At 54.3% G+C, this 19,316-nt stretch overlaps 8 protein-coding genes across 8 annotated transcripts; 4 read left to right on the plus strand and 4 right to left on the minus strand.

Moving 5' to 3' along the window:
• Positions 1 to 1,164: 1,164 nt before the first annotated feature.
• On the minus strand, positions 1,165 to 3,085 carry B0H18DRAFT_1118769 (Mob1/phocein; the record flags this gene model as incomplete). Its single annotated transcript, XM_048033840.1, has 4 exons — positions 1,165 to 1,743; positions 1,796 to 2,545; positions 2,595 to 2,730; positions 2,784 to 3,085. The coding sequence occupies 4 exons, from the start codon at positions 3,083 to 3,085 to the stop codon at positions 1,165 to 1,167; spliced, it is 1,767 nt and encodes a 588-aa protein (XP_047893762.1).
• A 257-nt stretch (positions 3,086 to 3,342) lies between these two features.
• B0H18DRAFT_1005143 (uncharacterized protein) lies at positions 3,343 to 5,815 on the plus strand. The gene is made up of 9 exons (XM_048028541.1): positions 3,343 to 3,589; positions 3,637 to 3,760; positions 3,811 to 4,030; positions 4,080 to 4,294; positions 4,349 to 4,510; positions 4,561 to 5,247; positions 5,303 to 5,390; positions 5,446 to 5,635; positions 5,704 to 5,815. The coding sequence occupies exons 3-8, from the start codon at positions 3,823 to 3,825 to the stop codon at positions 5,553 to 5,555; spliced, it is 1,470 nt and encodes a 489-aa protein (XP_047893763.1). The 5' UTR covers positions 3,343 to 3,589; positions 3,637 to 3,760; positions 3,811 to 3,822; the 3' UTR covers positions 5,556 to 5,635; positions 5,704 to 5,815.
• A 129-nt stretch (positions 5,816 to 5,944) lies between these two features.
• Positions 5,945 to 7,643, plus strand: B0H18DRAFT_1005149 (uncharacterized protein). The gene is made up of 7 exons (XM_048028542.1): positions 5,945 to 6,038; positions 6,092 to 6,332; positions 6,384 to 6,420; positions 6,479 to 6,557; positions 6,614 to 6,942; positions 6,993 to 7,517; positions 7,579 to 7,643. The coding sequence occupies exons 1-6, from the start codon at positions 5,954 to 5,956 to the stop codon at positions 7,407 to 7,409; spliced, it is 1,188 nt and encodes a 395-aa protein (XP_047893764.1). The 5' UTR covers positions 5,945 to 5,953; the 3' UTR covers positions 7,410 to 7,517; positions 7,579 to 7,643.
• Positions 7,644 to 7,672: 29 nt separating this feature from the next.
• On the minus strand, positions 7,673 to 8,868 carry B0H18DRAFT_1005151 (uncharacterized protein). Its single transcript, XM_048028543.1, has 3 exons — positions 8,534 to 8,868; positions 7,974 to 8,482; positions 7,673 to 7,907 (listed from the first exon to the last, which is right to left on the minus strand). The coding sequence occupies exons 1-2, from the start codon at positions 8,639 to 8,641 to the stop codon at positions 7,991 to 7,993; spliced, it is 600 nt and encodes a 199-aa protein (XP_047893765.1). The 5' UTR covers positions 8,642 to 8,868; the 3' UTR covers positions 7,673 to 7,907; positions 7,974 to 7,990.
• A 563-nt stretch (positions 8,869 to 9,431) lies between these two features.
• Positions 9,432 to 11,281, plus strand: B0H18DRAFT_330243 (uncharacterized protein). Its single transcript, XM_048037628.1, has 3 exons — positions 9,432 to 9,558; positions 9,888 to 10,838; positions 10,898 to 11,281. Exons 1-3 carry the CDS (start codon positions 9,502 to 9,504, stop codon positions 11,207 to 11,209), a joined length of 1,320 nt encoding a protein of 439 aa, XP_047893766.1. The 5' UTR covers positions 9,432 to 9,501; the 3' UTR covers positions 11,210 to 11,281.
• A 565-nt stretch (positions 11,282 to 11,846) lies between these two features.
• B0H18DRAFT_1005159 (uncharacterized protein) lies at positions 11,847 to 15,129 on the minus strand (the record flags this gene model as incomplete). The annotated part of the gene is made up of 5 exons (XM_048028544.1): positions 11,847 to 12,068; positions 12,126 to 13,157; positions 13,222 to 14,085; positions 14,145 to 14,657; positions 14,713 to 15,129. The coding sequence occupies 5 exons, from the start codon at positions 15,127 to 15,129 to the stop codon at positions 11,847 to 11,849; spliced, it is 3,048 nt and encodes a 1,015-aa protein (XP_047893767.1).
• Positions 15,130 to 15,945: 816 nt separating this feature from the next.
• B0H18DRAFT_1005162 (uncharacterized protein) lies at positions 15,946 to 17,010 on the plus strand. The gene has a single exon (XM_048028545.1). The coding sequence runs from the start codon at positions 15,952 to 15,954 to the stop codon at positions 16,750 to 16,752; it is 801 nt and encodes a 266-aa protein (XP_047893768.1). The 5' UTR covers positions 15,946 to 15,951; the 3' UTR covers positions 16,753 to 17,010.
• Positions 17,011 to 17,077: 67 nt separating this feature from the next.
• B0H18DRAFT_1118775 (uncharacterized protein) lies at positions 17,078 to 18,232 on the minus strand (the record flags this gene model as incomplete). The annotated part of the gene is made up of 5 exons (XM_048033841.1): positions 17,078 to 17,789; positions 17,844 to 17,900; positions 17,978 to 18,034; positions 18,090 to 18,146; positions 18,213 to 18,232. The coding sequence occupies 5 exons, from the start codon at positions 18,230 to 18,232 to the stop codon at positions 17,078 to 17,080; spliced, it is 903 nt and encodes a 300-aa protein (XP_047893769.1).
• Between the last annotated feature and the right edge of the window lie 1,084 nt (positions 18,233 to 19,316).

Raw genomic sequence — 19,316 nt, forward strand, 5'->3', positions numbered from 1 at the left:
GCGCTTAGCCTGGACTGCATGTACTACCCGCCGGCAATATTTTTAATTGGTCGTAAGTTCGTCCAATTGCGTTCGTTGCGGCCTAACTAACAGCGTAATATCTGAAGCGCGTGTCTACCCTGGCAACAGTGTAGGATGGTCCACGTAGATGCGTTCTTTTCCACGCATACGTGAACCAGTCCACCCGGGCACCCAGGTCCACCCTGGCCACGATTGTGCGTATGCTGTGTGCATGTGTACGCTTTGCATGCGGAAGCTAATATAGCACGCTGATCAGTGATTACTAGGTACCGCCGAGTGTGACCGGAGTCTAATGAGGACTAAATTGATTTGCCCATTTAGACGCGAGTGCCAACAGGTACAGGGTTGGGATCACAACCCGATAATGTGCATGAACTCCGGATCCTCACTGAGGCAGAGACTCACCCAGGACTCACCTTCGCAACTTGACCTGGGAATCACCGCGATATGCGCTCCCACTCTCACCAACTTCGGAAGCGGAGAGGTTTTCTCGGTTCTCGGCAGACGTTCAAAGGGTGAGAAGTTGAACCATCGGCGAGGAGGACGAAAGTTAACGTATGTATGTCCCACATTCGAGCGTACCCACGCGCTCTGCACGCCTGGCACCTGCCCATGCGTGCTCTGAACTGACTCGGATTGCTCTGAGTGAAACCCTGGTGCGACGCATGCATAAGTAGGGCGGGCGTATGCCGGACATCTGGCGGTCAATCCAACTATGTGTTAGCTCGGCGCGGCGCTACATGAGGACAGCACCTTCGGGATTCAATGTGCTCCACTTCATTCGGTACCAATATTCAGCGATCTCATAGCGCTCTCACGTTTCTTCGGTCGTGTTGGCAATGGTCATCCTCTTTAGGCTGAGTGCTTGGACCCTCTTAGGCAGGAGTGGTGAAGAAGATCGGAACTCGACATGTCGCCATCTTCGTCGCTTTCCCGGGAGATGGTCAGCGGCCCGCGATGCTTTATCGTGGCCTAGTACCATACTCGAAATCCCACCTTGCAGTCTTGAATGACGCATTGTAATTCTTCACAATGCCTCGTACTGGTAGAGGTCTTTGACGTTCAGGAGAACCTTGTCAAGCAGAGGCTCAATAAACGCGTCTCGAATAATCAGTCCGAAGTAGCAACATACGGGAGGGGCCGTCAAGCCTCCTCGCTATCCGCGGTGTCCGTCGTGGGATGCACATCGGTCACCTCTTCTCCCGCAACAGTGACCGCGTCTTCTTCGGTCTCCGTCGTCTCCTGGGAAGCCTCCGACGGCACCTCTTCCACAAGGTCGGCCTGCACCTGTTCTACCTCAGCCGCCTCCTCAGCAGACGCCTCCTCAGCGGGCGCCGCCTCAGACGCTTCGACAGGTGGCTCGTGCTGGGCCTCCTCGTCCGCCAGCAGGGGCTCTAGCTCTTCGTCGCCCCTTGTTTCAGCAGCGGCCTCGGGTTCAGCGACGACGTCTGCAACTAGCTCTTCTGCGTTCGCCGTCGTCTCCTCCTCGGTCTCGGTCGCCTCTTGCGCGACCTGCTCCGCCTCCGAAGTTGGCTCGGGCTGTGTTTCTGAGGGCGTTTCCTCGTGCTGCTCGGCAGACTCGTCGGCGGGAGCAGTTTCGGTCGACGCAATATCAGACTCGTCGGTGGGAGCAGTTTCAGCTGACGCGATATCAGCTTCCTCTGTGGGAGGGACTTCTTCAGCCGGCTGCGCAATATCTTCTGAGGCTGTCTCGGGTTCGACCTGAATCACAAATCAGACAAAGCCCCTACACATGAACTGATCGAAGACCTACCTCAACCTGTTCAGCAATGTCGCTCGATTGGGCTTGGGTATCTTCTTCAGCAGTATCTTCCGTCTCAACAGGAGGGTCCGTCTCGATCGCGGGTTCCGACTCTTCCGCCGTCTGAGTCTCCGGTTGCTCCTCTGCCTTCTTTTGCACGTCACTCGCGCGGATCGTAGGCACGCGTTCTCTGGATCCCTCTGCCTCACCTTCGGCAGCGGCGGCGCGCCCAAGCTCCTCCACGACACTGGCCATCTCGCTGTGCACCATCGTGTCCGTCCTGCTCCTACCCATCTTCCGCGGGCTTGGCTCGCGCCGCTCGTCGCCTCCAGACAACGACTCCCCGAGCGCGTCTACGTGCAGCACGCCGCGCGGCTCGTCCTCACGGCCGCGCTCCCGCTCACGGCGCGGGTCAAGCGCGGCACCGAGCATGCTGCGCGGGTACTCGTCTGGGCCGTCGTGCTCCTCATAGCCGACGATACCGGGCGGGATGACGAGGAACTCGGCTGGGACGAGGTCGAAACGCGAAGTGAGCGCGAGGAAGCGCGCATAGAGCGCGCTCTCTGCCTCGGCCTGCGCGAAGGCGGCGCGGTGATGGAAGTACGCGTGCGCGAAGATTCGTCCGAGTCGGCGGGCGAGAGACGAGAAGTGCCGGTGCGAAGGTGCGGGGATAGAGAGGCGGGACGGGAAGTTACGCGGGGAGTTGAGGAGCGAGGTCGCGCTGTCGAGCGTGTGCAAGATATAGTCGATGGCGCAGCATTGCTATACCCTTGATATTAGTTTTTGGCTGTTGTCAAGAATTGTCCCTTACCTCCATTGCGCCTTCAGTGCCGTGAGCAACGCAGAGGTACAACCACTCTCCAGCCTTCATCTCGGGACACGTCTGACGCGTGCATTCCTGCTGCAGCATCGTGATGAGCGGGTGAGAGAGATCCTGCGCAAGTCGCCTGCCATGTTGTCGTGAGTCTACACGCGTGCAAAAGAGGGCTCGAAGCCATACCGCAGCTGTTCGTAGATCCAGCACGCCTCGTCCACCGTCACTTCCTTGCTCTCTGCGTTCTCTGCATCGTCGCCCTTCGCGCCCTCGCTGTCGCTTCCCTCCCGCTGCTTGCCTTTTCCTGGTATTGACACGATGGAGTCGACGTCATGCACGTCTTTTCGAATGAGCAACGAGATGTACTCCTGCAGCTGGAACGCGCTGTCGAGCGCCGAAATTGGTGGAATGTCCTTCACAGGGTAAAACGACGAGATCCGCGAGCCCTTCAGCGGACGCTGAATAGGGTGAACAGCTGCAGCAGCCATAATTGCTCAAGGTAGGGTGCAACAAGAGTGAGTCGGCGAGGGTATACGCTGAAGGCGAGAGTAAGTGGCGATACTGTACTTACATGCCGCGACGTTGGCGTGTGAACAGTTGATCAGTGACGATACTTATCCTTGCTTACATTCATCAGTGATCCCACAAACGCCGGCATACGTTCATGATACACGTGCTTATGTTCGATGTAACAGTTCAATACAAGCACATCTAATAGACCATTGATCGCCTCCTCCTCGTCCTCGACTCAACGCACCATCCGACAAACAGTGTCCCTCAACAAGTGGTTTGCTCTTGCCTGATCCTCACCTCGTTGCCCTCGTTCTAGAACGCATATCAATCCACAAGTATTTGAACGAGTAGTGCACTGGCACTGAGATCGCACTGTCGTGCAGAACTTGAAGCAGTGGCAGTACATCATGGCGAACTCCGAGTCTGCAATAGCCAAATTGCAGCAAGAACTGGATCTCGGGGGTGAACCGCTGGACGAGGTAGAGACCAATGGACACCGCGCTCCGGCATTTGCTCATAACAGCAGGACACAGGATCCCAGCGTTGCCCTCACAATCTTGGTAACCTCCGCTGTTCGCGAAGGGAATGCGCATCCTACGCTTGAACAGCTGGTTCAAGCGATCCAGAAATCCGATCTCGCAGCTTCACTGGTGCGTCGCATACGTCCCTATTGTTCACCTCACTAATGCAAGCAAGATAGGAACCTCTAACCATGCTTCCGCTTCTTATTCCTTGTCCGGAGAACGGTGCCGATGAGTTCATACGACTTATTAGCCGAGAGTGCAGTGCCAAAGAAGCTATCATGGCTACGCAAGAAATCTTGGAACACTTGGAGATGGACCAAGAGTCGGATGAAGCTGCTGACGACGAGCTGTGGCTAGTTCGTCAACTTGTTCGGGTCTTGGCCGTATACTCACTAGGTTGGTGCTCCACTCGATTCACTTACCTCAGATGTCTCAACTGGGGCAGCCATACCACGTTTGCCTAGGCGAAAGAAGTCACCGGCGCAGCAAATCCAGCCTCTGCTAGCCGAGCTTCAGTCAGTAATGTCTGGATCTATGCATAGCGCTGGCGGCTCCATAGGCCGTAAGGTCCTCGACTCGACACGTCAATTCATGGAGGAGATCACGCGATGGGTCAACCTCGACGTCAGGATTGACGCGGAAGAGCGAAAGGATATTGCAGTACGCGGGCTTCTCTCCACTACGCGGGATTGCCCCGCTGATGTCACCGTCTAGGATGTCTTACTTCCGTTTGTCATCTCGACCCTCGAGTTGTGCTCGAACAGCACGAATGGCTCTCTTGCGCAACACGCCTTCGAGCTGCAATATCCGCGATTAGTGATCCCCTCACGCGACAAGGATGCGACGGTAGAGGAAGATATCATAGGTGCCATCTGGGTGCGTATGAGATTATAGCACGAGAGAGTTTGACTTCATTCCAGCAACAGGCAGCCATGACAACCGTCGGATTGACAGTTCAGAACTGCATCACCCAGCCCTCACTGGGAACCTTAATGCTCCTAGCGCACTCGCCAAACTACACATTCAACACGCAAGTCCTGACTTCGTTCTTCCCTGTAATCCTCATGTCCCTTCAGGCGAACATGGCTCTAGACGAGGTGCTGTCAGTGCTCATCAACGCCATTGTCCCTCTTGTCTCGCAAGCTCCGCGTTACGAATTCCCTCCGGACCTTATTGTCCCACTTGCGCACGTCCTGCCCCCTCTAGCTAGCGTCCACCCGGATCCCGGTATACGCCACTACACGTTCCGCGTCCTTTCCGCTGCACTCGCACTTTCGACTTCTGCCGTCCGGGTACAACTCCTGCAAGGCCTTCTGACAGACTCAGACTCGTCGCCACAAATGCGCATAGCTGCCATCGGTCTGGTGAAGGAAGCGCTGCTCGAAGCGCTCGCAACACCACCAGGATCCGCCGAGACTCAGAGGAACATGTTCGCGTCACCAGCGTTCCTGAAAGCCTTTGGACCTATCATCTTGCGTCCAGACCCACCCGATTTGTTCACACCTGGGAATACATTGGAGCCAGATGAGTTCCTCGACACCAAAGAACCCTTGAGGCTAGTCGAATGTTTATCCTTATACTACGTTCTTCTCTTGAGAGACGTCCGAAATCGGGTATGTGTGGTGTTGCTCTAGTAAATGACCGATTGACACGTATCGTCGCGTGCAGACTGGGATCCGAGACAAGGACAACTTGCGAAATGCCGTGCGCACGCTGGTGGATCCCCTGAAGGCCCAGTTGAGCCGATGGGCTGACGGTGAGGTGCTGATATCCTACCGTGGCAGCTCTGATCCTAAAGCAGCGGTCTCCAGATAGTGCAACAGCTGATGGACATGGCCATGATTCTGGTATGCAGTTGGCGATATTGGATATGTGGCTGGACCGTGTACGTAGCTCGGTCGAAGATATACAGCAGCAATAGGTCGATGTACTTTGGATGTACTCGTCTGAATATGGCTTTGGCGCCAGCATATCGCGAAAGTCTTCGTATGCTCCGTTATAGTGCGCCTCTGCTAACCCGTCCATTTCGAATTCGAAAGCACTGACATGCACAGCGTCGCCAATGACAGTGCCACTGAAACGCCCATGAAATCGGAAACCCCGTAACTTGTATGACGCCTGTACACGGAGCCCATGATCCCCGGAAACCTAATACCGTACCATCAGGAAAGCAGCCTGCGCGAATCAACTGGTCCCGTTCACAGTAGTTGCTGTACTATGATAGCACACGGTTCAGGTATGCGTCCAAACCTGAGGGAGTATTTAGTCGAGCCACAAATGTGTGCGGGCTAACCGAAGGTACACCGCTGCTAGTCCCTCATGACCATCGCCTGCGTAACCCCCACATCATCTCGAGTCCAGGAAGCAAATATGTTAGGAATGGCTTTGTCAATGTTGGCATACGGTCCGTCGTCGTGGTACTCGCACTGCAGTTTTTACTGACGTCAAGTGTCTCAGGCGCCCATGCAGCCTTTTTCTCTAATATTCTGAGGCACTTTCTACGACCGCTCTCATCTCGCCTACACGGCAAATTCTTTGCATGCACGTGTCTCCTGTTTGTATTGGCGACTCTCAGTATAATCTTGCAACTCGTTTGCGATGTCAAGATCTTCTTCGGAGATAGCGGCGGTCTCAACGTCGGCGGATTATTCACAACATACACTCCAGCGAACAACCTCAGTCTTGCTGTGACGCTGGCGTAAGTCGTTTGATCTGATCATTTGTAACGGTGCTGACGGTACTTGCTTAGTTATCTCATTCTTCATTGGTCTTCCGACGCCATATTGGTTGGTACCATCAGTCATCGCAGTTTGACTAGAATATTGAATTGATGAGCAACAATAGCTCTGGAGATGTAGTGCGATCTACGAGCATTCACCTCTGGTCTGGGTACCCTGTAGTGCGATCCTCGTCGGTCTCATCGGCAAGTTGAGCAGCCGCTACTACTGCCTTCATCCACGACTCACCATTATATGACAGTCACTGGATCCTACTTTGTGCATGATCTCACAGGGTTGGTCATGACCTGGACGGGCACATTACCCACGCCAGGCCTGGTCTACATCGCTGTGACACTCTGTTTCAACGTCCTGCTGCCCACCGTCATGATCGCCCGCGTGTTCAGATTCTCGTGGAACTTACGGGGCATTTGGAGAACAAGAGACTCTCGAGGGATTTACTCCTTTGTGATCAGCACCATTCTCGAGTCGGCCGCGTTCTATGCAGCAGTGGCTATCATCACGATCGTCGCCGTCGCCATCGACACATCTATGCAAGCCGCAATACTGCCCTTGCTCGGACAAATGCAGGTAAGAAGGTACCCGAATCTATCATGGGACATGCGGTGACCGTCATCTAGGCTATCCCTTCATTGCTTCTCACCGCTCGTGCAATGGATCGCAGAGATGTACCGGAGGACCCAATGAGGCAAACAGCGCTCACAAGCCTGCAGTTCAATTGTCCAGATGCCCTAGAGAAAGCCTCTACGCAGCCGGGCCTGGCACCCCGACCAGAGTCTAGAACGAAAAGTCCCTGCTCCCTTGACTCAATAGTCATTGTGACTCGACAATCGACGATGGATGACGAGCGTTGCTCTGGTCCAAGCTGCATGAGCGGAAGCAACAGGTGGAGCCGAGATGAACCCATCGAGGTCCAACTGGCTGTTTATATACCGGATAGTCCTGCAAGTTATTTTGGTGATGACAAAAGCTCCTCTTCATCACTCTGCGCGTGGGAGGGACCACAGTGTCCTCCGATGGCTTTGCTAAGGAGTTGAGCTCGTTAGTATATTCTGTACACGACTAGACGGTAACACTTGTTTGTCGCCTGACGGTCCGAATTAGCTACTTCGTCGATCTGTTGACCTCTCAGACGATAGTTTTAAGTAAGCGTCGACTCTGCTTTAGCACTAAGCCTGATGTGAAGAGCCTCACGACGTCCGACAGAGGTTTGCGTCGAACGTATTGTTCGAGCACCTACGTCCCCGGCTTGGCTGGCGGAATGGGCCGTTGGCTGCCAGTGCTTCGAAGTATCCAACGGTCGGATCAACGCAGCGCTCTTTGTGCGCCTTGTCTTTGTTTTCAACATCAACTGTAGTATGACACACGATGAGATCGCTTCAGCATCCATCCATGACTGGAGAGACTGCGAGTACGGCCTGAGCAGAACAAGCCTCGAAGAAACCGAAAGGAAAACATATCAATCAAGTCCACGTCGAGGTAGACTGCGTAACAATGACACGCTCGCCCAAAACATTGTAGTTCGAAATACACAGCTGTCAACAGTGAAATGACCAACAGCGCAAGTCAGCGAAGATACTGTACGCGGTGACAGGACTGACCCACCTAAGCCTTCTCGCTAGACGATCGCGTTCCACCACTCTGCTTGACTGGCTTTCAAACCTTCCAAAGCACTGCCCACTTCGTCGACCATTCTGGACAAGCTTTCGTGTACATCAGACCCCTCCTGTGGGCCAATGGCTCGTATTGCCATAGCAAAAGGGTATTCGTTTGAGTCTGGGACGAAAATGCTCAATAGACAACAGTAACGCTGTTGGAGGTAAAGCTCGATATCGTTGTAGGCACATCGGTCCAGCCATTCGCATTGTTGCTGCACATCTTCGTCCTTCAGATCGCGGTAATGGATTTTCTCCCGACCCTCGAAATATGTACGAAGGGCTTGCCAGGGCATGGTCGAGAGGTTAAGGATCGCATCCGTTTTCCGCAGATACTGCAACGGGGTATGAAGGCCAAACGCCCAACCGTAATACTTTTGACGGGAGGACATGAGCTTTGTTTCAGTCGGCATGACGATCAACGACATTGCATCTTGTTCTTGTTCTTCCTCGTGCTACGATAGACACGTCAGAGATGTGCCAATGGCAGCTCGAAATTTATTTACAAGGTTCAAGGGCGTCGGGTCCGACTCGGAATCCGCAATTTGGAGTTCCTGCATGTCACGACAGATGTCTTCGCCCACGAGGTCGTCTTGAGAGAGGCTGCGCGACATGATATTGACGCAACAACGATGAAGCAAGCAGGTAGCAAGTGTGTGTATGTCAGGGGATGTACGATGACACTTGAACGTAGTCGAATGGGGCGATGATATGTGGACGAGATATGCGACAGGAGTGGTGCTTGGAGAGCGGACGAGTCGTTGATAGTTTGCACCCTCAACATCTCAACTGCGCGTATGATATATAGCGGGCGTGTGAGATCTAAGATCTACGACACCAGTGTGGCGCGAACAGTAGCGCCACATAGTCTCCGTCTGCAGCTGGTCTCCGTTATTGACACAAAAGAGATATTCTCAGTGCCACTGTAGTACACCACCTATGATGATGATAGCTCAAACCTCCGAGATGTCTGTATACAATTAACGTTTAGATGAGGGGCCCAGTCGGTGGAAGGCCTGGATGCTTACGAAGCTTTTAAGTAGTTGACTAGTAGACAGGCCGTGTGGGTACCAGAGTTGAAGGTGGCGGTGCCGTGCCATCAGTGACAAGACCTGCACAACTGCTTGATGTTGAGTGTGTGCAGCATCGCGGGATATAATTGTGTCTCAGAAGCTCACCTATTGTCGCTCGTTATATCAGCAAACTAGAAACAATTGCCACATGTCCCTGGCAGAGTTGTTCCGATCAGTCTGTTGTGCACCGTGACGTAGTGCCACAATCTCTGGTTTTCGGGCAGAATTTTGCCACTCTCTTGCGTAATCCACGGTGTGTTTTATGCTAATCTAAGACAACAGGTCTTGGGTATAAAATGAGGTTCTGGTAGCCGTGCCAGTCCAACGACCTCTCACATCCACGGGCCTTCTCAACATCGATACACATCCGATCCGAAAATATTACCGTCATCTTCACTATTATGACCGACTCTCAGTCTCGTCAGCAGGAGCCTGCTGTGCTTTGGAACTCCAAACGAGTGAGTCACCATTATCTTGCCGTTGAATGTGCCGTAGACACTGTGACTCCTGACTCGGAATGGCTCAGTGTATGCAGCGGTACTATGATCCATCATTGGAGTCTTCTGTCGAGCCCGGCTGCTACTATCTTAGTAGTATCGTCTGACCTCACGGTTGAGTCATTGCACTGTGACCTGGGCTGTTAAGTAACACGCCTTCGAGTTTCAGCGTCTGACGAGGGCTTGGGCATTGTTCTATTATCTGTGACAATGCCGTTTCCACAGGCATCTCGTTACTATCGTCTCCCGTGACATCACTGCTGAACTGATCATGTTATGAATTCAACCAGCATATTGTCACCGAGGAGGATTCATTCAATAAGGATATGTCCATCATTATAAGGCACATTTTGAAAGAGCCCGTCCAGGAATCTCCATTGTACGGCCTATACGGCAGTATCATTTCGACTTCAACAGCAACTATCAAGTATCCTGGACATCCAATCATTGTAACTCCTCAGGCCCTCTTTGGCGGCACAGGAAGTGCTCCTGGCTCGGGTCAATCAAGGACCGGTAGTGGGATAGGCAGGGAACACCGGATACCTGACTTCGCCCGCACGCTCTTGTTCGGCACGAACGACAATCTTCAAGTCGGTCCCAGTTCCGACGCCGCCGTTCAAGATGTCACTAGGACAGAATATCCTGTTGACTGTTGGGAGTTGAAGCGTCTGGCTCTCGAGCAAGGCGTCAACTGGTGGGATAAAGACGCTCAAACACAAGCTTACATGAACATCAAGACATATCTTCCTCAATTGCACGAAACAGCAATTGCTATCCTAGATCAATATCCCCATATCAGCAAGATACCTTATTTGCTTATATGTGGTATATACTTCTCAGCTTTTGAGTTCAAACGCCCGCCGGCGGTACAGTCGCGCCCTCCTACCACTCCCCATCCCGGTAACACGGATGCCGTCCTTCCTGTGACACCGGCAGGGCCTTCTGGAGTGAGGTTGTTGGATGAAAATCTCGCTTTCAATCAGGCCAGCGAAGCTATCCAACGTGCTCGTGATGAAGTACGGATCTCCTTGCCTGACGTCAAGCAGCTAAATGCTTGTGCGGTTAACTTGAAGTTCAGTAACGATGCCCTCGGTGATGATCTTACACTCAGCAAAGAATTTCTGCATGCAATCTATGAACCGATGAAGACCTTGGGAACCGAGCTTGGCCTGGAAATGGTTCAGCAGCCGAGTTGGTTTGACAGTGGTGAGAATGCCCAGGTTCGGGAACCGTCACCCGAGGTAAGAGCCAGACCCCGCTTGTTGCAACATGATATCAATGATATGTCGTCCTCTTTCAGGAGATCGAGTACATCCGTGACATGCTCAAAAAAAGCCTCACACTGCACATGGATGAAGCTGCAGCTGCGATGAGGGGATCTTTGGCGGTACCAGGAGCTACCGGGCAAACACCCCAACGCAAGGGCCTAACGGCCCTCACGACACCCTCCACAACAGAAGGCTCTCCATATAAGGCTCGTTCAGAGAACACCCCCGCGGCAGATGATGAACCGGACTCTCCGAGTCAAAAACCTGCGTTGCGGCAGCAAGTCCGAAGAACAGTTCGTCAAAATGCCGGCCGTATAAACAGAACACTCACATCCGGTATGTAACACCCCGATTGGAGATAACTAAGGCTAGATGCCGGAATATGGGATGTATGGCATTGATATGTCTTGACCCATCGCGTTGTTGTGCTTAGCTTGAGCGAATATAACAATGCCCATTTAGAGCTAGGCTGAAAACACGTTAGCTGTCAAAGCTCGATGACCATGAGCAGCGGTATTGGTACTACACCTGTGTGATGCCTACGCACACGACCTGGTGGGAGTCCCACATGTTGAAAAGATGTGACATTTCGCACTTGAGGTGATGCGAAGTACTTTGAAGGGCACGTGTGGGTATGCCCAGCGGAGCGGAAAGAATATTTGAACGACATCAGATGCATATATAAACTAATCGAGAGACCAGGTCGCCAGCGACGTGCTCAATGAGCCAATCCTACACATGAATGATAGGCCGACCTTCTGCGTGCGGAGAGGCATGACGACCTCAAAATTTCAATCCCCAGGCCACAACTGCCTGGTTCACAGCGGCGATGATGATATCGAGTGCAGCCGTTTGAGGTTTGCGGCTGGACAACATTAATCTTAAGAGATAGGCCCGTAACTAGCGAAGTACGCAACGCGCTACTTGTGATGTTCCTCTGGCTGATCGTATTACTGGATCATTGTCGTTGCGCTTGCTACATCACGTACCTAACATGCCACCTTCAACGTCAAGCGTATGCCCGACTCCACCCTTCTCAAGACTGCGTCGATCGGAGGCTTTGCCAGCAAGCTTGCGCGGCTCAAGCTTGAAGCGCTGCTTCGCCTTCTCAGAGCGTTTCCTTAGACGCTCCTTGCACCGTATGCAAAGGCTGCCATTGTGGTTGGCAGATAGCGGTCGGTGACACTTCTGGTTGCTACACATCTGCTGGACGACCCCCAATTAGTGATGATGTCTAGTTCGCGTTCGTCTGGGACGCACCGCTTGGACTGCTGCATCGATATCATGCAGACCACTCGATTTGTTCGACACGTCAGCAGCAACCTCACCGTCGGCAGGTGGAACCGCCGGACTCCGCACCGGCGGCGAAGTTGGCTGATCAACCGAGCTGCTAGTACTCGGGGCCGGCTGCTTGCCTGCAAAGAACATGCCCTCGCCCTCCAGGGGACGCTTGCGCCGCAAGGCCGACGGTATAGACGATGCTCGATTGTGCGGCTCGCCGGTCTTCGCGGAGAACGTCGCATAGTGCGGTGCGGGCGGACCCCCATTCGATGTGGCGCCCTGTTGCCGTACGTTCTGTGACTCTGCTGCATAGTCTGTGCGAGAGACGAAATCCGCGGAGACGGAATACGTTCCTTGCACTGGGGGTGGCGGCGAGGCATTCGTAGGATATGGTGGAGGTCCGTACGGTGGTTGGGCGTACGGTGGCAGGGGCGGATATGCGTAAGGCTGTGAGTAGGGTGCGTACGGCGGCTGATATCCATAGGGCGGCGGAGGATACTGGTAATGCGGACCATAATGGCTATACGGGTACGGGGGTTGACCGCCGTATGGTTGCATGCCGTACGGGGGCACATAGTATGGAGGGTACGGAGCGGCAGGCGGAGGTGCATCGATAGGATATGGTGGGAGCGGATGCACTTCATGTATGGCTGGAGGTGCAGGTTGAATTGGCGGTGGAAGCACCGGGGCAGAAGGCGCAGAAGCCAGAACGCCAGCGGTACTAGTCGATGCCTCAGCGTTGATTTGCACAGGAGCATTGGACGTGCTAGCTGTACTGTTCTGGACCTTCCGCTTCTTCCGGGGAGCCGCAGCGGTGCTCTCAACCTGAGCAGATTTTGAAGCTATCTCCTCAGCTGAGACGATCTGAAAAGGGCGCGTGGATGCAACAGCCGCTGGAAGAGGGCTCGCAGCGGGAGGCACGACCTCTGTAGGCAGCACATCGGCGAGCGGCAGAGGGTCCGCGGATGACTCTGATGGCGGAGCTTGTTGGACGATTGACGGAGGTGGGGACTTCGTAACCAGATGGCATCATGACAGTGAGAGACCACTCTATCCCGTTCATCTCAGAACATACCTTAGGTGGCAGCAACGGCGCCATGAACACCAATCCTGCGGCCTGCGATTCGCCCGGTGACAAGTTTACATCACTTGCTTGTTGCTCCACCTCGGATGCAGCACCAGTTCCACCGGATTCAGGCTGAACAGCGACTGGTTCAGCCACCTTCTTCTTTTTCTTCTTCTTCTTGGGCTTCTTCGGTGGGTCGCCGCCTGTCCCGCCGGTCGTCTGCCCATCGCCTCCAACTGGCTCTTGACCGGCTCCATCAGCTGAAGATTCCCCAGCATCCTTCGACTTCCGGGGCGCCCGCGGCGGCGGAGTGGTGATCACCCCGCTATCTCTCAGAGCCTTTTCCCGGCGATGCGCCCGGTCCCTCGCCCGACAGACATCACACATCCGCCATGGGTTCGTCGGCGCCAGTAGATTGAAACAAGCTTTGATAGAGCAAACATGGTTCGTCCGTCGCATTCCTCGCGCAGCAGGCGGGAAGCCAGTCCCGGGTGTGCCCTCATTATCATACGAAGCGCCAGGCTCCTCGTCTAGTTCCGACCCGCCATCGAGCACAGACTCTGGCGACGCTTCGTTTTCGTTGTGACCGACGGAGACCATCCAGTGATTGAAGGCGGCGGCCTTGACCTCCTTATCACGCACGCGCTTGAGCTTGCTGTGATGCCTGTTCTGCAGACGGTGCCGATCGCACCGGAGATACTGGTAGTCACTGGGTAGTATCTCGCGGCAATGCGAGACGGTGCACATCCGGGCAGGGCGGGGCGCACTCGGACCCGCGTCGTCATCGATATCTGCGCCCTGGGGCGTCTGCATGCGGGTCGTCCCGTCAGCTTGCCATTCGTGCCATTCAGACTCGGTCAGATCCGGCAGCGGCTGTGTAGACAGAAATGAGCACACGGACGCCAGATCATGTGTGGAAATGTGCGACTGACAGGTAGCCCTACCTGGGCTCTGTGTTGGTCCTCATCGTCGCGCACTTGTTGCAGTTCAGCGACGGCTATCCGCTTCTCGTGCTTCCATTTGGCGCGTTTGGTGATCCCGTAGTTGCGGTAGCGGTCCCTGCATGGCTCGCACATCTTGAAGAATGAGCTGCCAGCCACGAGGGCCTTGCAGCCTTTGATTGAACAGAGTCGAGGAGGAGTCGACTCATCCTGCCCATCAGATGGATGATCGAATATCGCGGTACTCAACGTCGCTAGGGGGATCTGCATGCCAGTCTGAAGGTTCATCGGAGACAGATGATGTGAGAAGGGAGCAGAGCTTGGGGACCCATCCGATAGGGATGGAGAGCCTTGCTGTCGAACGTTGGTCGGGGCCCGCATGGGTGGATCGGATGAACCAGGGAGTGTGAGCGCGCCAGCAAGCGCAGACTCCTGCGAAAACAATGCCGGGTCAATGGCGGTGTGGTCCCAAGATTCGGGAGGAAAGCGGTAGGGCTCGGTAGCCTGGACACGAGAATGCGTTTAGAGATCGCGGATTAGGGTACACGGTATCGCTCACGTCGGTGCGCTTTTCAGCCTCCTCTGAGTGTGCTGTTTGCGGAGCGTCTCGTCCATCCTCTTCGCCGTCGTCCGCGTCGTCCGGAGGCATCCATACGACAGGCTGTGCGCCCTGCGAGCCCAAGGCGGCCTTCTCCATCTTGCGTTTCGCGCGTTTCGTCATGGCGTAGATGCGATGGCGACCCCGACAGGCTTCGCACATCTTGTGCAAGTAATCTGACAAGAGAATGACCGTGCATCCCTTCACGGTACAATACCGTGGCGGGCCGACTGGGTGCGACAGTGCGCTGCCTTGCGAAGCGACATCGGTTTCGTCCTTGGATTGCACGACATTGGTGTGGTGAACGCTTGAAAAGAAGTCAGTCTGCTCGCGATAGTAGGACGCGCTCATATGGCCAGACGACTGACCCGACGCCATGGCCTTCCACTCGCACCGAGTCGACGACTGTGAACAAGCACTTCCTGGCGGAGTCGGAAAACTGCGAGCCTTCCAGCGTCTCCGCTCAATCCCAGACTCGCAGTTGCATGCGCAGGGGATTACATAAGCTCATCTGGGACCGCGCTTCCTAAACAAGAGTCTGTAAAGAGACTCAGAGAGAGAAGGAGAAAATGGGTGTTCCTCGGCGAGATGGAGGTTGAGATCAAGGTGGGAATCCGGGTGGTTAGGAGGGATTGCGTCTTATATAGCCATCCCAATTCACGACTGCTCTGAGTGCTTTAGATTGACACATGTCGACTCAAAATTGAGAGGAGTTGAACTATTATGTAATACCTGTTCGAGCCACAATGCTACCTAAAGAGGAAGGAGACGCTAACCGAACTGCCTGGGGCACTTTTTGCAAGTGCAAGTGACGAAGAAGTTAAGTTTAACATGTTACAGAGGGTTCTGTAGTATGTCCTGATCATACAATAGCCGTATACACCCCATTACAAAGAAGCCGAGATTGTTTACACGCTGCGTGAACGTTAAGTACCGGTACCGCTTAAGTATGGCAATTCAAACGTTGCTACCACTGAGGAATATCGGGCTCCATCTTGGTGTTCATAATAGTGTAGATAAATGCCAATACTTTCAATACAGCGCTAATAGCGATGGACAAAGCCCCAAGCTAAACTCCAGCTCATACGTACAGTATCAGAAGACATACAAATCCGACTCGGAGTTCAGATCAAGAAATGCGCGCCACAGCAAGTGACGCGCGCCGGGCATCCAACCACCACACCTTTACTTCTTGCCTCTATGTCTATGAACCATAATCACGCTGTCGACACTAATGACCTCTCGAAAACGACGGCGGCAAGGTCGTCTGTCCCTCGGACAAAGGGCTACTTCGCGTTCCCGCCTACCGTAACTCCAGATGGACGCGTCGTCTTCACCTTCACGGTCAACGAGGACCCACAAACAGCGCATGAGCGCGAAGAACGAGCTGCGCGCGCAGTCGAGGCTGAGCGGCAGGAGCGTCTGAAGGAAGAGGCCTGGCAGGAAAAACTCCGGCGGGATGCCCAACAACGCGAAAAGCGTCGGGCGCAGGAACGCGCCGAGGCCCTCATCGGCGAGATGGACTGGGTGCGCAGCGGCGGTTCTCTGCGTGATGCGAATGGGCGCCTCGACAAGGTGCGCACGGAGCAACTACGCGAGGAGGTCCGAATCTTGGACGAAGACACACGACTTACGAAGTTGTGGGACAGCTACGAGACGCGATGGCGCGCCCTCCTCGCGACCACCGACCCCGTTACGTTCACGCATATCCCTTGGCCTCTGCCTGTTTTCCCCAAGGCCGTGGACGAGCTGGCTCCCGCCGCGATAGAGGAATTTCTGCTCGGACCATTGCGAGTGAGGAAGAACACAGTTACGAAGCGCGAGCGCATCCGCGCGTCTTTGCTGCGATGGCACCCCGACAAGATTTCCAATTTGTTGTCGAGGGTCATTGACGAGGATCAGGCGGTAGTGCGCGAAGGTGTCCATGTGGTCTTTCGCTGTCTGAAGGCTATGCAAGACTCGGATAGGCGGAATCCTGACATGACAGTCAGTTCGGCGTAGACGGCGATGATCAGTTTCGTGCGGCCCCGGTCATTGAAATCAGGTTGTGGTTGTCGGACGGTCTATCTGTGTCATACGTACTCGGACGGACGAAAGATTGTGTAGCAGTATGGCCCTCGATTGACAGTCGCCATGAGAGTTGTATCATGATACCATCGTTCACCCCAACTGTCAATGCGTACATAGGGTATCCTCGCCTTGTACCAACCTTGTGCTGTACAGATTTTTGTAGCGCGTGCATAGCTCCCTGATACCACAATTCGGAATAAGCCCCCTAGATCATTTCCACTGGTACAGAACACAGACACCCATATACACAGGTGCGTCAGACCCAGCCTTCAAGTTGCCAATCGCGCCTCGCAGCGCAGTGGTCGCGCTGATGGCGAGTGAGCGAATCCGCGCGCCCGATCATGCACCGACAGTCCTCGCATCTCCTCTGCGTACTCTTGAGGTGCACGGACGCGACGTGTTTCGCAAAGCTGCTCAGGTCCAGCGCGCGCCCGCACCGTTCGGCGCCGTCGATCTCCCACTTGCAGTGTCCTCGCGCGCCACTCGCGCAGTCAGCGCGGGTGATGTCGTGGCAATCGTACAGGTGACGCTTCACCCCGGACGGACTGGAGTCGTCCAGCAGGACGTTGCATCCCTCCCACCGGCAGATGGGTGGAATCCGGAGTTCCGAGCCAGCGGGAGGCGGCGTTGGTGGCTCTGAGTCGACATAGTTGTTCTGATCCGCGGAATAGTAGTGGTAGTTTGGCACACCGACACTTGGGTGGATCGATGTCTCCTCGAAGTTGCGACAGGTGGCACAGTAGCACCAAGTAGTCGAGCTGCCCCAAGGAGTTTGGTGGTCCATAGGCGCTCCAGCTAAGATGGGCATGCGGCCGTCAACATTGGTGGCACCAGTGTCCCAACTTGTTGACCCGTGTGGAAATTGATCATACATGACGCCGGCTTCTCCGTATGCATGCCCTGCTACGCATAGCAGGCTATCTGACGACAACGTCATGTCCAGAGAGGGAGCGTAATGCTCATGATATCTGAATAGCGCGTGATGAGTTTAGGCCGAACTGTAGTAGGTCACGGAGTGTTACCTGAGCTCTGTGTAATTCCATTCGAGATCGTCTACTTGAGTTGTGGAGCACTGGTCGCTAAAAATGACAAGAGTCAACCACAGAGCTCTACTCGAGTATAAGGTGACATGAGCCAGCGAAATGTATGGACTTACTGTCCGTAGAATGAGTCATCGTATGCCGTGATCTCTCCGTATTGCGTTAAGTTATGACTATGCGGGACAGGTTAGATGGGTACGTCGCCGAAAACCTTTGGACAAGACTTACGAGTCTGTCGCCGGCAGATATGCCGCAACGGGCGCCAGTGGCGCAGTTGGTGGGCTTCTGAAGACAAAGGCAGAAACCACTTAGACTTAGACCACGTCCAGATATATGTTGACCCGCGCTTACCCTGGCAAGTAGGGACTCATGCATGGAACTTGCGGTGCACTGTATGACACAGGGTGTCTCATTTCTCCGTACTCGGTAGCGACAAAGCGACGGGCTGTCGCATCGGTAGGATCAGACGTGAAAGGACGGGAGGTGTCCGCACTTCGACCGTCTCGGTCCCGAGTGTCCATGAGGAATAACGGTGGGTTGATTATGCCGCAGAGTGGACTGGTGAATGGAATGCGAACTTCTTCGCGTTTTGGCGCTGCGTGAATAGGCTGCTCGGGAGGGCCAACATATATAAGTAGGACCCGAAGACGCTCGCCTGCTTGGATCAAGTTGTATATGCTTTCGAATGCTGCTTTTCGACAGCAGACTTTCCAGTGTAGGCGTCCTGTGCATTGTATCCGCATCTTCCTTTGTGGTGGGCGTTTGTGTGCAGTGCACCTATCGTGAGCGTATCGCCGACATCCTCATCCGATGCATCTCAGGTCGGCGGCTTCGTCCTACCGTCCCTGACAGTGAGTCGTCCCTGACAGTGAGTGATCTATCCGGTAGAAATGCGTCCCTCACCTCGGTCGCACTATCACTGAGCGAGACGCACCGAGTTGACTGCATTATGACAGCCGGGGTGGCTGCGACAGTTCTACTTGGAGCAGGTCTGGATCTCGTCGTCGAAGAATAGGAAATCCGCCTTGGAGTAAGACTGTGTATTTCAACGGCTACCTGACGATCTTTTGGTGCGAATCAGTGTAAAATGCAAATGACCACACGAGCGAAAATAGACAGGGGCGCACGCAGACTGGCAGAGGTACGATGGAACAAGGGATGCGACAGGTGCGACGAAGTAGAGTGGCGACTCCCTCCACTGGCACAAGACAAAGATGTAGGGACAGAACCGCACTGTCAACACCTCATGCGACAGCTACGCTTCTCCGGCGCTCAGCTAGCATTGTGCCTATGCGCATCGAAAGAATTGCGCCAATGACCTAGCTGCTGCTGTGGTTATGTTCCCCCTAAAATCGGGACAAAGCCCACCGTTCGCCTTCCTGGCGCGGTCATCAAGAGAGCTGGTCGGCTGGTATAAACATATTGGTGTTTATCCATCCAACCTTACCCATGGAT

The sequence above is a fragment of the Fomitopsis serialis genome (genome assembly GCF_022376445.1).
Source record: "Fomitopsis serialis strain Sig1Antser10 chromosome Unknown B0H18scaffold_30, whole genome shotgun sequence".
Taxonomy (NCBI): domain Eukaryota; kingdom Fungi; phylum Basidiomycota; class Agaricomycetes; order Polyporales; family Fomitopsidaceae; genus Fomitopsis; species Fomitopsis serialis.

Excerpts from the sequence above, each read along its gene's own strand:
- B0H18DRAFT_1005143 (XM_048028541.1), top strand. The coding sequence starts at position 3,823 with ATGCTTCCGCTTCTTATTCCTTGTCCGGAGAACGGTGCCGATGAGTTC. Across the intron at positions 4,031-4,079 it reads CTTGGCCGTATACTCACTAG|CCATACCACGTTTGCCTAGG; the intron begins GTTGGTGCTCCA and ends CAACTGGGGCAG. Across the intron at positions 4,295-4,348 it reads AAGAGCGAAAGGATATTGCA|GATGTCTTACTTCCGTTTGT; the intron begins GTACGCGGGCTT and ends GTCACCGTCTAG.
- B0H18DRAFT_1005149 (XM_048028542.1), top strand. The coding sequence starts at position 5,954 with ATGACCATCGCCTGCGTAACCCCCACATCATCTCGAGTCCAGGAAGCA. Across the intron at positions 6,039-6,091 it reads TTTGTCAATGTTGGCATACG|GCGCCCATGCAGCCTTTTTC; the intron begins GTCCGTCGTCGT and ends CAAGTGTCTCAG. Across the intron at positions 6,421-6,478 it reads GGTCTTCCGACGCCATATTG|CTCTGGAGATGTAGTGCGAT; the intron begins GTTGGTACCATC and ends GAGCAACAATAG.
- B0H18DRAFT_1005162 (XM_048028545.1), top strand. The coding sequence starts at position 15,952 with ATGTCTATGAACCATAATCACGCTGTCGACACTAATGACCTCTCGAAA.
- B0H18DRAFT_1005151 (XM_048028543.1), bottom strand. The coding sequence starts at position 8,641 with ATGTCGCGCAGCCTCTCTCAAGACGACCTCGTGGGCGAAGACATCTGT. Across the intron at positions 8,483-8,533 it reads ACCCGACGCCCTTGAACCTT|CACGAGGAAGAACAAGAACA; the intron begins GTAAATAAATTT and ends TGTCTATCGTAG.
- B0H18DRAFT_330243 (XM_048037628.1), top strand. The coding sequence starts at position 9,502 with ATGACCGACTCTCAGTCTCGTCAGCAGGAGCCTGCTGTGCTTTGGAAC. Across the intron at positions 9,559-9,887 it reads TGCTTTGGAACTCCAAACGA|CATATTGTCACCGAGGAGGA; the intron begins GTGAGTCACCAT and ends GAATTCAACCAG. Across the intron at positions 10,839-10,897 it reads TTCGGGAACCGTCACCCGAG|GAGATCGAGTACATCCGTGA; the intron begins GTAAGAGCCAGA and ends GTCCTCTTTCAG.